This window comes from Netta rufina, assembly GCF_964035555.1.
Source record: "Netta rufina genome assembly, chromosome: 20".
Taxonomy (NCBI): domain Eukaryota; kingdom Metazoa; phylum Chordata; class Aves; order Anseriformes; family Anatidae; genus Netta; species Netta rufina.
Window position 1 is genome coordinate 12,545,183 of NC_140144.1, and position 16,556 is coordinate 12,561,738.

Consider the following 16,556-nt stretch of genomic DNA (forward strand, 5'->3'; position numbering starts at 1 on the left):
GAGCAAAGTAAATTGATTCTCATCAATTCATCTATTCCAGTCATCACATCATATATATATAGAACAGTTCACATTGCCATTGCACAGATGAAGGCTGGCAATGCTTCAAAAATTAAAATAAAAAACTAGTCCTTTTTATTTTAAAAGGGGGGAGAGGGACACCATTGAACAGGTGTAGCTTAATGTATATTTTAAAAAATAATGTGAATATTACATTCTAGCATACTACATTCAGTTTAATTTATTATTGGCATCCATCAGTTTAATTTCTGACATCCTGCACCTCACTACCCACAGAAAGCCCATTTTCCTGACACTTTTCTTTGCAACATAAAGGACCTTTGCTGACACCCCCCCCCACACACAGTTCTTTCTGTTGTTCTTGTATCTCATCAGTCCTCATCTATATATTGTCTTGCAAAAATACTGTTTGTCCTCAAGAAATGCTTATTAGTGATGGTAGAGATCTAGAAGGTGTTTGTACCCTTTATATGAATGAAAATAGCAACAGACTTGGTCAAAACAACTAGACATGAACCAAGCTGCCATAAGCCATGGCACAACACAGAGGCCCTGGGCAAATAGGATCTTCACAGTCTTCCATACTTTTTTGCATCCGAGGCTTGCTTACTACTAGGAGATGACATTAAAATAATTTGTTTTGACTGAATAGACTTAAAACACTTCCAAAGATCCGACTTTTATCACTAACTAATGCAAGCATATTAAATTTCTCTCAGGGAGAAGTGTGTTGCTTAGACATGCTCCATGCAAATTGTTATAATGGCCTTCATTCCCTTTGAGAAAATTCTGCTTGACTAGCATAGTCACATTTTCTGTTGTTTTAATAGCTGGAATTTATTGAGAAAATTTAATGTGCTGAGGCTGTAAGAGTGTAACTGAGCCAGTTAACTATTTTTCTGAAACTGTAAGAGTGTTCTTTTCAAGGCAGGGCAAGAAAACATGGAGAAAAGAAGTCATTAATTATATACATGCTTAAAAAAGATTTTCCATAATCTGATATAGAAATAAGGCAGATTTTTATGCTGCATAAGTTATTTTCCTACTCTAAAGGAGCGTTTCTTTCATTGTTATGCAACAAAGAAACAATAGCTTTGCTATGCAGCTCGTAAAATAGTTTAGGAATAGCTTAGGTTAAATTCTGCCTTTTAGCTGACCCTAAATGTTTAAGCAATCCTTTAAAGAAAAAACAGGCTGAAATAATGTTTTTGAAACCCTGTTGTAATAGCTGCAGTTATCCGTGAATGAAGCACATGCAGTGATTTCTGTTCAGTCTATTTGAATGCCACGTTAACAGCAGGCTCAGTACATTTTGTACAGCATTTTCTCACTGCATTCTTAAAGGGTTTCCCTTCCAGCATCACTGAGGTCAGTGAGAGTTTTGTTAATGACATCTGAGACTAGGAGACTATGCTGTTTATCTTTTCAGCTAAATTATAGGGCCAAAAAATAGCAGCAATGCAGGCAAAGACTTCTGTGATGCTTGGTTTTCTAACCAAGCATCTGTGTCTTCTTACAGTGAGTATTCTGAATACTGACTTATGAAAAATATTTAATCTGTAAAAAATTATTGCTTTCAAAACATATTTACTATCCCTTCCTCTCAATCTTTGGAAATAAGAATTAGCTCTTTCAAAGAAAGAATGTGTGATTTTAGGTATTAGGAGTTTCAGGCAAGCTTCAACAGAGGTGGAAGAACAAACCACACCTGAATAGGAAGTGTCTGGGACCTCTTGGAAATCAGGTACAGGGAATTTGAGTCCCAAGACTTGGGCAGTCAGTAGTAACTTGTAACATGAGTGTAATAAGCTTACACAGAAATCTTTAATAGGTATTTTTTGATGGGTTGTTTGTTAACTTAGAAGGAACTAAAGCCATATTTTGTATGTTTTTTCTGGTCTGGAGTAACAGCTATAAACTTGCAGTGCTTTTATACTCAGAACTTATATAAACAATGAGCAGATATTCCTGAAAAGCTGTTTGTTTTTGAAAAGGATTAAATGCTTCACGTCCAACCCTCCGTGCAAAGCTGCACAGGCAGATTTTGTGTCAAGACTGTCCTGCACATAGCTATGAGATGCAGTGAACTTCTGTGCTGTTATTACAGTTTGCAACACAGTTCTCCCACAGAGCCAAAATTTTATCATAAATTCCAGAGGAAGTTCTCAGCTGAATTTGAAAGATGGAATGGAAACCTACTGTAAACAATCAAGAGGATACCAGTAGCGCTCTTATTTAAGTGAGAGAACGTTGGTAGAATAGGTTGCTTACATGTGATAATGGATCAGCTGAAAAGCCAGAAATGTTAGGGTATATTTAGTTCTCAGGTTGACTTACCTCTTGCTTCTTGAAAAGGTTTTCTGAAGCTAATTTAATTTTCTGATTGTTGTTGTTCATAATATTTTTACATGTAATATTTCTGTTCTTACTTACTTTAAGCGGGTAATTCTAATGCTTTAAAAGAATCTGTAGACTTATGTAAATGGCTGTAGATTTCACCCATTAATCATATGGTGAATTTCTGCTTTGTACATGAGAGTGTAATAGTGCATTTGCTTCTTTGCAATAGCATTTCCTGTTTATTAGGTCTCCTATTTTTGTTTGGTAGCAAAATGAGGGACTGTTCTCTTGTTCTGTGGGTACGATTCATTATTTTACAATGCATTTTGCTGTCTTGTGTGTGTATGATGTTGGGGGGGAGGATTATAGAGAAAACAGTCCAGATTCTTCTCAGAGTAGCACAGCAAAAGGGCAAGAGGCAGCAGTCACAAGTTTCCAGTCACATGTGGGAAATTACAGCTGCATATAAGCAAAAAGAAAAATTACTATTAGAATGGTTTGGGAGCACTGGATTAAGTTAATCAGTCTCCATCCCTAAGCTTGACTTGGTAAGGCTGATAGTGTTTTCAGCTTTGATTTACTGATGCTTTGAGCATAAGATTGGACTAGATGAGCTCTGGAGGCAGGTCGCTTTTGACCTAAATTATCCTATTATTTGTGCCAGTACAAAACATGCATAAAATGTAACCAGATTGGAATGGTGAGATTCTAATTCTTCTCTGAAAAAATCTCATTGCACTGCTATAAAAAGATTTTAGAGAATCTATAAATGTGACATACTTTTACACATATTTATCTCATCATTATTCTTTTCTGCCTTTTAACCTCACCCACCTTCTTTGTAAACTGAGGTTAGAAAAGGAATTATGTATGTGAATTAGTAATAGTATGAAGAAAAAAGTAAATATTTTTGAGGTAGAACTTCAGTTTTGGAAATTCTGGGAGTGTTTTCAAAAATAGAGATATCTAGTTCAGAAAGAATGAAGTTATCATTCAGTGGAAGTACTGATTTTGATTTGAAACAAGTAATAGTTGTTTAATATTTAGTTAGTAATACAACTGTCTTCTACAGATCACTTGGTAATTCCTCATATAAGAGGCAGTTTGCACACACATAGCACACTTCTTTGCCCAGTCCCTAGCAAATACATACAGAATTCATGTAGACTTTTCTCTCTGTAATCTACTTTTTTCTTCTACCAGTTGAATTTGAACCCAAAAAAGTCTGTACAACCAAGGCTTATATCAGGTTAAGTTTCTGGGTCTGCAATATTGTTTGGGCTTTTAGAGCTTTTTAGTTTTGTTTTGATTTCTTCTGTAGTTTGGGGGAAGGTGTTTCTGGGAGATGTTTTAGAAGGATGTTGGGTCAGACCTCTATGACACTATTTTTAGCTGTCCTTCTAACATTTTAGTTAATGTTTATCTTCTGTAATGTTTTAAGAAGTTTTTCTGTCATTGGTAGGAATTGAATACTATGTCTTTTTGTAGCAAGTGTCAGAAAGTATATGCTGACAGCGCTGTTACTGAACCATGAGAATATGTGAATTGAATGTTAAGTTGCAATGTTGTAAAAAGCTGCAGGTTCACAAAAAGGTGTCTCAAGGGCTCATGCATTACAATTGCTATGTGCTATTGTTTCCATGGATTCTGCCTCAGTAGAGAGGACCTCATCTCGATCTACAGCTTCCTTGCGAGGGGAAATGGAGAGGCAGGTGACCTATTCTCCATAATCACCAGTGATAGGACCCACAGGAACGGTATTAAGCTGAGGCAGGGGAAGTTTAGCCTGGACATCAGGAAGAGGTTCTTCACTGAGAGGATGGTCGCACACTGGAACAGGCTCTGCAGGGAAGTAGTCACTGCACCAAGCCTGTCGGAATTTAAGAAGCAATTGGACTGTGAACTTAGTCACGTGGTCTAAACTTTTGGGTAGACCTGTGTGGTGCCAGGAGTTGGACTTGATGATCCTTATGGGTCCCTTTCAACTCGGGATATTCTATGATTCTGTGATTCTTTTTAGAGTGCAATTTTAGAATGATTCTATTTCAGATCTAACAGAAGATTCAAGTATTTCTACTTAGCTTGCTTTGGCTTTTAAATGATTTTTTTTTAATGAGGAAATGTGATCTGTTGCTAACTGAAGTTTGAAATCAATAGCCAAGAGATTTTGAGATAGCCAGAGAAAGGAGCTGATATGATTCGGTTTTATTAGAGCCGTGTCTCAAAGCAGGTAAATTAATATGTGGCTACAAAATATGTTTTGACCATGTTTGTATCAACTAAAAAAAAAACTAGGTAATATGTACCCACCTTTAGATGACAGCTCCCTGTACATGATATACAAAAATCACTTTAAGGACTGCTGCTTTGAGATGCCTTCATTGGTCTACACCTTAATACAATCTGGAATGCTTAACAGAGTCTTAGCAAATTATATACACTGTTTTGCACAAATATTTTTTTCTTATTTTTAATTCATACAGAGTCATTAAGTTTTGGTATGCAAAAAGATTGATTTAGTCAATGTGCTAGAACTTACTTACATTTTGCTTTAAGTTCATGGTGTAAACTGTGCTTTCCCCTTTGGAATACACAGCTTCCTGCAGAATCTGATCTGCACTGTGTTCTTTCAGTAGAAATGAGAATACTGAAGACTATATAAAAAGACTTCCACTGGAAATTGGTATGACGGTATTTAGGTAGTATCCACTTCGTTATTATTTATCACTACTGGCAGTGGCTGTGTGTTTGTGTAAATTTTGTATGAATTGCTTGCAAACACTTCTTTTCAAAGTTACAGGATTACAAATTTAAGCACTTCGTACTTCCTGCAGATTAAGCATGCAGTTATGTATTTTTTTAGGGAAAAAAAAGTAAAACTTATTTTTTAAGAGTGAATGAAGTTACACTTCCTTGTATTATCTAGTTTGGGTATGTCTGGCATATGGCTCCATGAAGAGTCAGAAGAGCACCAAGTCTCCTTTATGTATACAGCGATTGCTCTCACTAATCTCAGATCTTAGTCTCAGAGAGCTGTTTTAACCAAGGACATGTCAAAGATGACAGTGTGTTGTTACAGCTCTGTTTTAGCAGACTATATATTCTGCTTCCCTGAAAGGTGAAGTACTGTGGATTAGGATTTTGTTCCTTCCTATGAATTGTAGTTTAACCCCAGCAGGCAGCTAAGTACCTCACACCCACTTGCTCATTCTCCCCAGGTGGGATGGGGGAGAGAATCAGAGAGGTAAAAGTGCAAGAACTCATGGCTTGAGAGAAAGACAGTTTATCAGGTAAAGCAAAAGCTACGTGTTTAAGCAAGGCAAGAAATTCACTCAGTACTTCCAATCAGCAGGCAGACACTCAGCCACTTCCAGGAAAGCAGGGCTCATCACACGTAAAGATTTCTTGGGAAGACAAATGCCATCACTCCAAGTGCCCCCCCTTCCTCCTATAACCCAGCTTTTATTGCTGAGTATGACACTATATGGTATGGAATATCCCTTTGGTCAGCTGGGGACATCCCCAGACTCCTCACTGGCAGAGCAGTACGACGAGCTGAAAAGTCCTTGACTCAAGGTAAGCACTGCTCTGCAGCAATAACAAACATTGGTGTGCCACTATTTTCCTCAAAAATCCAAAATAGCCTCTACAAAGAAAATGAACTATATCCCACCCAAAGTCATGAGAATGTCCATGCCTTATGCCATACCATTTATGTCATGCTCAGGACCCAAACTTTCCAATACATCCTCATTAATCACCACCCTTTGATTAATACACAAATTTAATTCCCTTAATCTGTGTACCACTATGGGCACTATGATCTGCATCAGAGACCTGATCGACAAAAAGCGTAGCTAGAAGTACTCGAAGTAATTTCACACACACCACAGAGAGCTTCTCTACTACTTCCCAGCCTTCACTCAGTTGAAGTACTAAAACAAATTAGATTTAAGTATCCTCAGAGAAGGCAAGTGTTTCTTCCTCCTCTTCATTTAAGTGCGTTCAGAAAGTTACTGAAGTAAACAGATAAGCCTTGCATTGTGTTTTCATACTACCTTTTGTGAGTTTTCTCACAGAATTACCATTCAATTATTGAGTTCAAAACTAAAACTTTCCATGCTATCGCAGTGATTTTTCAGTTTTCTCAAACTTGATGATTTTATGTTGAATATACTTCCCAATTGGTGTTTGTCCTTTGTTTGCAATGACTTTCTAACTGTCTACAGCTGTAAATGAAGTTTATAAACCATAGTGATACGAGTGAAACTGAAAGGTGTGTGTTGATAAAGTGCAGTTGGGTACCATGCAAGAACTGTTACGAATTCATTTTGGTCTTACTCCAGACTTTTTTTTTTTTTCCTTGCCTACTAGATAAAGGTAAAAGTACTGTACAGTCGAGACCAACTCTGCAAAATACTTGCCTACAAAATAGTTAATGAGAGGTATATTTCTGATGATGAAGATAGTTGACATCTTGCCACACTTTACTCCTATATATAACATGCTTCTTTATCAACCAAGAACAACATTTTGTCTAGTTAGCCAGTGCTCTGGAGAAGAATCTCCAAAGAGAAAAATCCTGATTTTTCCTGATTAGCAACTACAATAATCACCATCTTCCTGTATTTGCGGAGAAATCCAAGGCCTTGGCAAGTAAGCACACCATTTTTTCAACAAAGAAATTAATAAATCAAACCCTTTTTCTTACACCTTTTTAAATTATAATCAAAGCCAAAAGGTAATTTCCCTTTGTGTTTTACCAAATACAGCTTGAAGTCTCAGCAAATACATGTAATAATGTCTGAATGTAGTAAATGGTGGCAGACCTAGAAGGCAGTACAGTGCAGTGCTAAACTGTTCATTGTTCCCAGAGGCTGTTGTACTTGCTGTCAGTTATACCCAGACTCCCTTCACTCTCATCAGTAGTTTGTGGCAGATGACCGTCTGGTTTTTTAGTGTCATTGTTATGGTTCTGCAAATTGCTCATAGTAGATATCAGGTTATGTATAAGTCCACATGAACAAAACTTTTTCTGTCCTTTTTTTTTTTTTTTTTTTAAGATAAGGAATTAAAACACTAATGACATTTTTGAACATGTTAATTTCAAGCTCTCCTTTATTTAATGCACCCAGTATATAATAGTGGTCAAGAGTTGCTGGCTGTTCTGTTCATTAATAATTATGCAACTCTTTCTGTATGAAACACTAGATCAATTGATCAATTGATTTGTTTGTTTTAGGAATTTATCTCTTGGACTTAATCTACATTGATTCTGCATATCCTGCTTCAGGCAGCATTATGGAGAATGAACAAAGGTCCAATCAAATGAACAATATTCTCCGAATAATAGCTGATCTGCAAGTCTCCTGTAACTATGGTTGGTAACTTTCTTTACACCTAATAGTCTTAACTAAAACTTATATAATACAAAAACGTGATAACAGGTTTCTCCCGTGTAAAGGCAACACAGGATGCTAACATTAGTGGAGTTGGACAATAAGTGCTATAGCTTCCCTTTCCATGTAGTTTCAATCCTACTGGTAAATCAGGCAAATGAGCATGTATTCTAAATTCTAAATTTTGAGAGCTGTGGCAGAAGTTGTGCAGAGTATACTGGTATGCGTATGGACTAGAAGTGGCATATTTTCAAACACAGCTGAAAGTACAGACAGAAATATCTCAATATCTTTCCTTTTATTTGCAGTAGATTGGATGTTTTTGGAGTGTACAGTATGTTAATTTCATCCTCGTTGTTAGTATCCTGACATTTACAAAATGAAATACACATATTCTAATCTATACAACAGTTGTTAAATTCCGTGTTAAATTTTTCACATATCTCATTTGGAGAGGAAGATGAGGGCTGCTTCTGTTTGTTAAAAAGATTTTGCTCTAAGATTGATTTTTGCAATTTTAGCCTGTTATGTGAAGCTGTACATGTATGTCAAGAGACATGGTTCTTTCAGGGTCTTGATGAATACAGAGCATACCATTGATGACTTAATATGAATTTCCATTGCTTGAACATGGAACTATCTGGAAAACCTTGACAGCAGCTGTACCATTTAATTGAATAAATTCAGAACATATAAATGGTACAGTTTTGGAGCGTTTTGAATCAAAAAAAAACACTTATATTATGAAAGATATTACTCTTAAATATATACTTATATATTTATATGTAAGTATATATATATATATATATATACTTATTACTCTTAAAGATATACTTATATTATGAGAGATATTACTCACGTATGCTTAAGTATCCCTTGTCCTTTGTTGTAGATTTTGATATTATAAATTATTTAAAGCTAGGAATTAGGCATAATAATGTATGAGTCTGAAGAGCTAGATTATTATTCATCTGTCGTGTTCTTATTGTGACTTTGATTTTGTCTGAATATTTCGACAAAGAAACCTCCTTACTTCACTGACCCTATCTTTTGGGAGTTATGACAGTTTCTTTCATTGCTATTTATTAATTTTGAATGCTTTTGTTAAAATCAGAATGAAAATTAAAATGTGTCCTTGAAGAAACAATCTTCTGTAATAACGTGCTTTTAAAACATTTGTTGTTATGAAACCATAAAAAATCACATAGTACAAGAACCATGTGTTGCTGTCCATACACCATACCCTCAAAAGATTTTTCTTTCTGAATTTAGTATCTTTGTATCTTAAGCATTGTAATTTTTGAAGTCTTCTCACCTTGTGCATATGAGAATCAGTAATAGCCATTGTTGCAGGCTTTAATTTTCCCCCACAAAAGTTAGTACAAACTCCACGCAGGGCTTGCATCAAAGTAACTCTTTTCTGCTTTTGACGTAGCATATAATATCATCCTGTAATCTTCCTGATGATGAAATATATCTGTGTTTTCTTTAACAACTGAGCATCACTTTCACTTAATCAAATATTTAACATCCTTTTAGAGACCAAGCAATCATTCTGCCTGATTTATTCTTTAGGAAGTATCACATTCTATGTTTACATTGAGATAACCATGAGAACTGGGGGGAGGGAAGGATTTATTTTAGATGATCGAATATTCATCTTGTTTTGTTTTAACACTACAGATCATCTCACAACACTGCCCCATGTGCAAAAATATTTGAAGTCTGTCCGTTACATAGAAGAACTTCAGAAATTTGTAGAAGATGACAATTATAAGTAAGTACTATTCTTTCCTTCAGGTTTGGGGAATTTAAAGGAAAGATCACATGGATGTTAGTTTGATTCATAGTTGAACAAAAAGCTGTTGACAGAAGATGCTGTGTGGGGTTTGTCTGGAGTTCTTCATATTTTATTAATAGAGTTGGTAATACCAAGATGCCTGAATAAAATCCAGAATGACTGTTGTTCTTTATGACTCTAACCAGATTTCCAAAATACCTTTGTACAAGTTAAAAGCAGATGAAAATCTAATCTTCACTACATTATACCATGTTTGCATTCTGGAAATTTTGTTCAGAAACACTGGAGCCATATCTAGGATGTCCAGAATTGACTCTGTGCTATTGTAAACTGTACATAAAAGACATCTCCCAAGCAACAAGCCGTAGGACAAGAGAAAATGGCCTCAAGTTGCAGCAGGGAAGGTTTAGGTTGAATATTTGGAAAAACTTCTTCGCTGAAAGGGTTGTGAAGCACTGGAACAGTCTTTTCCAACCTAAATGATTCTGTGTTTCTATCTTCCAAATTCAAATTTGTATTTGAATTACTATTAAGCTACTACTTCAGTTATAAACCTGACAATTTGGGGGAGTTGAGAAAGAGCCAACCCTCACAGTGGTGTGACGTAGACACCATAGAGCACATTGATTTTAAATCTTGCAGCCGAAGTTTTATATAACCAAGGTAGATGCAGTGCTATTTAATTAGCTATTGACAAATGCAGTACATCTATTTAGATGAGCAGAATTAGAAGTGTTCAAGGCAACTGGATGTTCAGTAATAGGAGGATGGTATGAAATATTTCAGAATATATTTAGGAGAAAAATGTTGAGTTCTTTAAAACCAGTCTTAAAACCAGTCTTGTTACCAGTTTTATTAAATACTTAAGTTAGTGCCTTGTCTCAAGAGTTCTGTGTATCTAGACCATATGCTAATAAAAGTGTTGGAAGGGTTCGTCAAAGTAATAGGTGATTGGCATATCACAGAAGAAGAGTCAGAGTCCATCTGAAGTAACAGTGACATAAAAAATCAAAATAATTTAATATTTATTCTAACAAGTATTTATGGTGTTGATCGGTAGATGTCCCTCAGAAGTGAGATACAGCCATGCAAAAGACAAATACATGCATACTCTCTATCAAATATAATATTTCTAGGAAAAATTAAATTGTTAATACTGCTTCACAAGAAGCTGGTGAGACCTTGAATGGAGTGCTCTATGCGGTTCTGGTCATCTGTGCTTAGAATGGATTTGAAAAAATAAAAAAAGATGATGTGTTGAGGAGAATAAAGTCTGTTTTGTAACACCAGATTAAAGGAAAGCCTGGGAAAGCAAAAGTTGAGGTAACAGAATCGCTATATGTAAATACTATTAGGTAAAAGTAGGAAGGGTAAAGAGCAATTTAAACTGCTTTGTAATGGTAGCACAAGAATAAATGAATACAAAAACTATGAGCTCAACATTGAAATGTGGTTTTTAACGATCAGTAATGGAATTCTGGAATAGTTTCTTAATCAGAGTAGAGACACAAATAATTAGATAAGTTTGGGTTGAAACATGATAGTTAATGAAATGAAGACTTGGCTGGTATCTGTGAAAGCAGAACAGATTCAGTGAGTCAGAAGATTGTATATTCCCAATGTGGGAATACCTGCTTAGTTTATATGGTATATCAGCATAAAGAATGGCCTACTCTAACCATTCTGTATTTCTCTGTAATTATACCTGACACTGCTGTCATACAAATGCAAAATCATGCTTAGATTGTTCAAGGAAATAAAATGTGTTGCCATAAGACACACCCCCACTGTCCCCCCTTAAAATAAATAAATAAATAAATAAATAAATAAAATAATTAAAAAATAATTAAAAAACGCTATCGAGCATAGGTTGAGACAAATGTTTTTTCTTTTTTTTCTTTGTTTTTGCACATAACTGTAGTTGTTAACTCCAGTTACCAAAGTTCATAGAGTGGCCTCAGTTGAAAAGCACCTTAAAGATCATTTAGTTTCAACCCCGCTGCTCTAGGCAGGGTTGTCAGCCACTGGAGCAGGCTGCCCAGAGCCGCATCCAGCCTGGCCTTGAATGCCTCCAGGGATGGGGCATCCACAACCTCTCTGGGCAACCTGTTCCGGTGCCTCACCACCCTCTGAGTAAATAACTTCCTCCTTATATCTAACCTAAATCTCCCGCCTTAGTTTAAAACCATTCCCTCTTGTCCTATTGCTACCAACACACACAAACAGGCGTTCCCCCTCCTGTTTATACCCTCCCTTCAAGTACTGGAAGGCCACAATGAGGTCTCCTCAGAGCCTTCTGTACTCCAATCCTCCCCACCACCTCCCTCCCAGTGTATATTAATGTAGATATTCTACAAGGCAGGAAAATGGTAGTGTTCACAGATTTTGACTGGGAAAATGAGAAACTAAATGACCTGTTAATCATCACATGCTGTCCCTCAGAGAACCCCCAGATTCTTCTATTTAACTCTGGTTCATACCGTTGCACATACAGAGCTATTCCTCATCTGGTTCAGTTGATGTAAATTCTTGGGATAAGTATTTGTGGAACTTTGCTTTTCCTGAGAGAATGATTCTAAAAGTGAAATAACACAGACAAAGCATTCTTTTTGAACTGATACAAGAACTGCTCTGTATATTATCAGGACATACATCAAATAGAGAGAAAGTCTTCCAAAACATGACCACTTGTTTGGGGTAAACTCCAGCAGAAGTTAAGCAAAAGAATCTGAACTAGCACTGGGTAGATCACTTCAAAATATACTTGGCAGGTTTGTGCTTTTGTGTCCAGCTGATCACAGATACTAAGAATAGTGATGTTTCTGCAGGAAAATGACTTGGCACAAAATAATTTATCCGTGTGATGTTTTCATTGCCAATTATACTTGCTTTGTGGAATTAGAATTCCTACCAGAGTACTGATGATAGAATGCATATGTCCACCCTTTTTTTCAGTCTTGTGATACTGTATATTTTTCACAAATATAGACGCATTGTGCAATAGAGGCACATTGAACATCTACACTGTGCAAAGATTTGTGTTAAGTATAGTCTGCGATTTAAATCTCAATGTTAAAATTTAATAAGTGGCCATTATTTACTAATTTCTGACGTGTCATTAAAGTCACATAAAGAGCAAAATTAAACTGAGCAACAATTTATAAAAGTGAAGAATTCTTGTTTCTATAGGTTTTGCAGCTCCTGGGCCAGAAGCAAAAAAGTGGTTATGGTGCTTTATTTGATTTTTTAGAGAGACTTGCCTCAAGGCTTTCATTAACTCTCATATCTTAGTAAAAATAGATGAAACAATTGATCTATATAAGTTTATCACACCATGACTTAATATTTGGAGAAACTACAAGTCATGAGTAACTCCAGTTTAAATTTGAAAATCATTTTAACCTTAGCAGTGACCTTGCTGATAATGCTTTAAGGTATTTGATGTATCTTACAGATAATTAAGTACTTCTATTTGTACATTCTTAAGTACAGTTGTTTGTGAGAAAGAGTATCTCAGTCATATTTCACAGTTTTTTTTCTAGGCTTCACTATGGCTGGGAAAAACTGGACTGAATTCACAAGAGGCATTAAAAAGAGGGAAAGATTTGGTTCTTAGCATAAGAAATGGTACTGCAGTTTGTATACGTTGGTCTGTGTTGGAGAATCTTGACCTTATTCTACCAAGTTTGTTTCATCAGAATAAAGCTTTAAGTTCAAGCCTGTATTTGTCAAAACTTAACACATCTGCCTTTAAAGAAATCTATTCCTTTTCTGCTTGTGTATTTTGTTTTGGGTATTTGATTTCACATTTTCCTCTTGGTTGTCCCTAATAGCATTTTTCCCTTCACAGCATTTTCTGGTCCCCTGCCAAAAGAAACTTTAAGCTTTAAAATGCTAAGTGTGCTAAGATTTTTATAGTGGGAAGGAATCTTCTACCTCTTTCTTTTTTCAGTGGCTGCTCTTTTTGAGCCAGGGAAAGTATTAGTGTACTCTGAAGAGGCTGCTTGACTTGTGGGAGGAAGAACAGAACTACCTCGGTACCAGGATGTCGGAGAGAAGCTTAGATAGTTGCCCTACAATGTATTGGCAGGATCCCAACACACGTTTCACCAAATTAGAACTTCAATTACACTGAAAAGGAAAATTTGGCAGCCACTTTGTATAAACAAAGCTTTTCTCTTCAATTTTTTTTTTTTGCCAGTCTAATTGCTTGCTTTTGGTTTGTGCTTGTCAGCAAGTAGGAATACTCCAGAAAACCCCTGACAATGATGTCATATCTTATAAATAATAGATTTTCCTTGCTCAGCCCATGTACTGTTCTCTGCAGAAGATGAGAAATTAAATATGCTGGTTACAAGACTGAAGGAGAAAAATAGGAACCAAAACATCGGGATTCCTTCCAATTATATTCAAAATATATTGCTAATCATCATTTTCTCAGGGAATCACCAACAACGAACAGGTTTCAGAGATACCATGATGCAACTACTGCAGAATCTTTTTCCTCCCCCAGGAGTATAAGTGATCTGAGGAGAGTGCTTGTCCCCAGGTATGCAGTTTTTCCCTGAGCTAGACAACAGTATCCAAACACTGTGGCATCATGCCACATCATTTTGTAACCTGCCATGCCTTGCAGTCGTTCCAAAACAATTTTTTTTGCTGAACTCTCAGAATGATTAGGTCAGACCCAGTATTCTCCACACCTTATTCTTGGTCCTTGCTAGGATAAATAGGCATGTTTTCTCCATTAACCTTCTTACTCAATCCTTCACCTCTGTCTTTCCTTCAGAGTTACTTTACTGTAATCAAGAAAGACAGTCTGGGGAAAGGAGGCTGTGCCTTACTGACAGCCATAGAGAAGTCTTGGCTGAGAATCCAAATTAAGAAGTTTTAAGGGGTGTTTTTAAAGCTGTAAGTTTAAAGAAGCAATTCTGTAAAATAGGCAACATCAGAGTACAGCAAACCCAAGACAAGGTATTTTTGAGGTTTTCTTTAAAAAGGTTGACACCAGTTTGCCTAAATGTCTTAAAATTCTATTTAAATAAAATTAGTTGGAGAAGTAAAGAACCAATTAATTCTTCTTTGACTTTTTATAAGTGTAACAATGCTTGTATTCAATCAGTAGACAACAAAATGCTTCCAACAGCTGCTTTGAAACTGGGTTTATTTGCTTTGTAAAATAATTTCTCAGAACAACTTGTAAACATATTAGCTATCAGAAGTTGCTGCCAAAAATCATGTTAATAAGTTTTTTTAGACAGTTATTTCCTACCAGTTAAGATGAAGGCCTTCTGCATAAGTCTTTTCCTTAACTTGTACTTTTAACAGAAAATTCACATGATAGGACCCTAAAAAAAATTAAAAAATAAAAAAAAAATAAATTCACATGATAGGACCGTACTTACAAGAAGAGACCTCAGTAGCTTCTTTTTCTGTTTTTCCATAATGAAGTGAATTCCCATGTGATTAACATCTGTATCATGTTTTGAGTTTTCTAACTTCCTCACTACTGTTTTCCTGGAGAGGCATGTTGTCACTTAGTCATTGAAATCATGTTAATGGGGAGGAGAGGAGAGGAGAGTCTGGGCAAGAATAATTCGTTACCTACTTGAAGTGCATAACTTTGAGCAGTTAATCTAGCAATATCAGAAGAATATAAATTCTAAAATGTGAAAAAGGACTGTGGGTTTGTTTAAATAACTTCACAGTAAAACATAATTGATGATATTTGAACATGGTGAAAAATGAGCTGGGAGGTAGTTCCAGTAAAAATCTGTATACATGAAGGACAAGGTAGGAAGGAAAAAGATAGTTAGTGCCTACATGATATTTTGAAATGCTGTCATAGGGTCCTTTCCTCACCCCCTCTTTATGGTTTTATTTAAAGTTAAGTGCGTTAAGTGGGTGTTTAATGCTGTGCAGTGACATCAGTTATTTCCTTTGGTTCTCTTCCTATTACATTAAACTTTACTTAACAGTGTCATCTTCTGTACTTTTGCTGTCAAACTGGTACAGAACACAGAGAGAACTGTCAAGTTAAGAGTGCATAAACTTTAGAGGTGGCAGAAGTCATATGCATTAGAAGATCAAGACATGCAGAGGGGATGTATAGCATTATAACTTTGTTCTAATAATCTTTGAGTATTAAGTGCTTCCTATTAAGCTTTGGTCATCTCTCCCCTCTTATGCTTCTTTTCTATAGGTTATAGTAACTAATATTTTAAAATCTCTTTTCCTGATTCCACATTTCCACAGGATAACAATAATTTCCCTCTTCATGCATGGGGAATAAAATGTTTGCTATTAGGTTTCTCTAAATTTACTGACTTTTTTAATTTTTGTTTTGTTTTGTTTTGTTTTTTAAAGCGAAAGTCTATGAAATTATATTTATACATTAATGGGGAGTATACAATATCAATTTCCATTTCTGCTTTCATAGGCTTTCCTCCCAGTTTCTTTCTTGGATCTAACAGGTAGTGATTTACTTTTAAAATGTATTGCTTTGTTACATAATGAAATAAATGACATATCCAGCAAAGTAAAATTGCTGCTTACCACTGCCAAAATAATTGTTTTAATCAGATTCTTTCAACTTTTATTGAGAAATTGTACTATTAATTTGTCTAAACATTTGTTTTTTTCCAGATTATCATTAAAAATTGAGCCAGGTAACAGCTCTCCTCGACTGGTTTCCTCTAAAGAAGATCTTGCAGGTATAAAAGTTTATTTGAAAGTTTGAGTAAGAAAGTAACGTTAATTACAGAAATTTACTGAAGTATACAGGAGAGCCCATTGATCAATTTCAAATATGGTCTTTTGTTGCAATTAAAAAATTATCTTTTAAAGGCTGTTAGAAATTTGATCCCTTTCTGTGCATACGGCCATTTTCAGAACACCATTGGTCAAAAATACCACTCTTGTTAAAATCTGATTTTTACTACAAATTTTTACAGGGCCCACTTGTGCTTGGGTTATCATTTTCCTTTGTCTTATAA

At 35.6% G+C, this 16,556-nt stretch overlaps 1 protein-coding gene across 5 annotated transcripts in view; it reads left to right on the forward strand.

The window, feature by feature from the left end:
* RALGPS1 (Ral GEF with PH domain and SH3 binding motif 1) overlaps positions 1-16,556 on the forward strand; it is a 111,245-nt gene that overhangs the window by 68,475 nt on the left and 26,214 nt on the right. For all 5 annotated transcript variants that reach the window (XR_014619007.1, XM_084298956.1, XM_084298959.1 and 2 more), the window contains 3 exons: positions 7,604-7,741; positions 9,444-9,537; positions 16,207-16,274. Coding sequence is in view for 4 of the 5 variants with exons in the window: in XM_084298956.1 (XP_084155082.1) it covers positions 7,604-7,741; positions 9,444-9,537; positions 16,207-16,274 (300 nt within the window). In the remaining variant the exon portion in view is untranslated. The remainder of the gene's footprint in view (positions 1-7,603; positions 7,742-9,443; positions 9,538-16,206; positions 16,275-16,556) is intronic.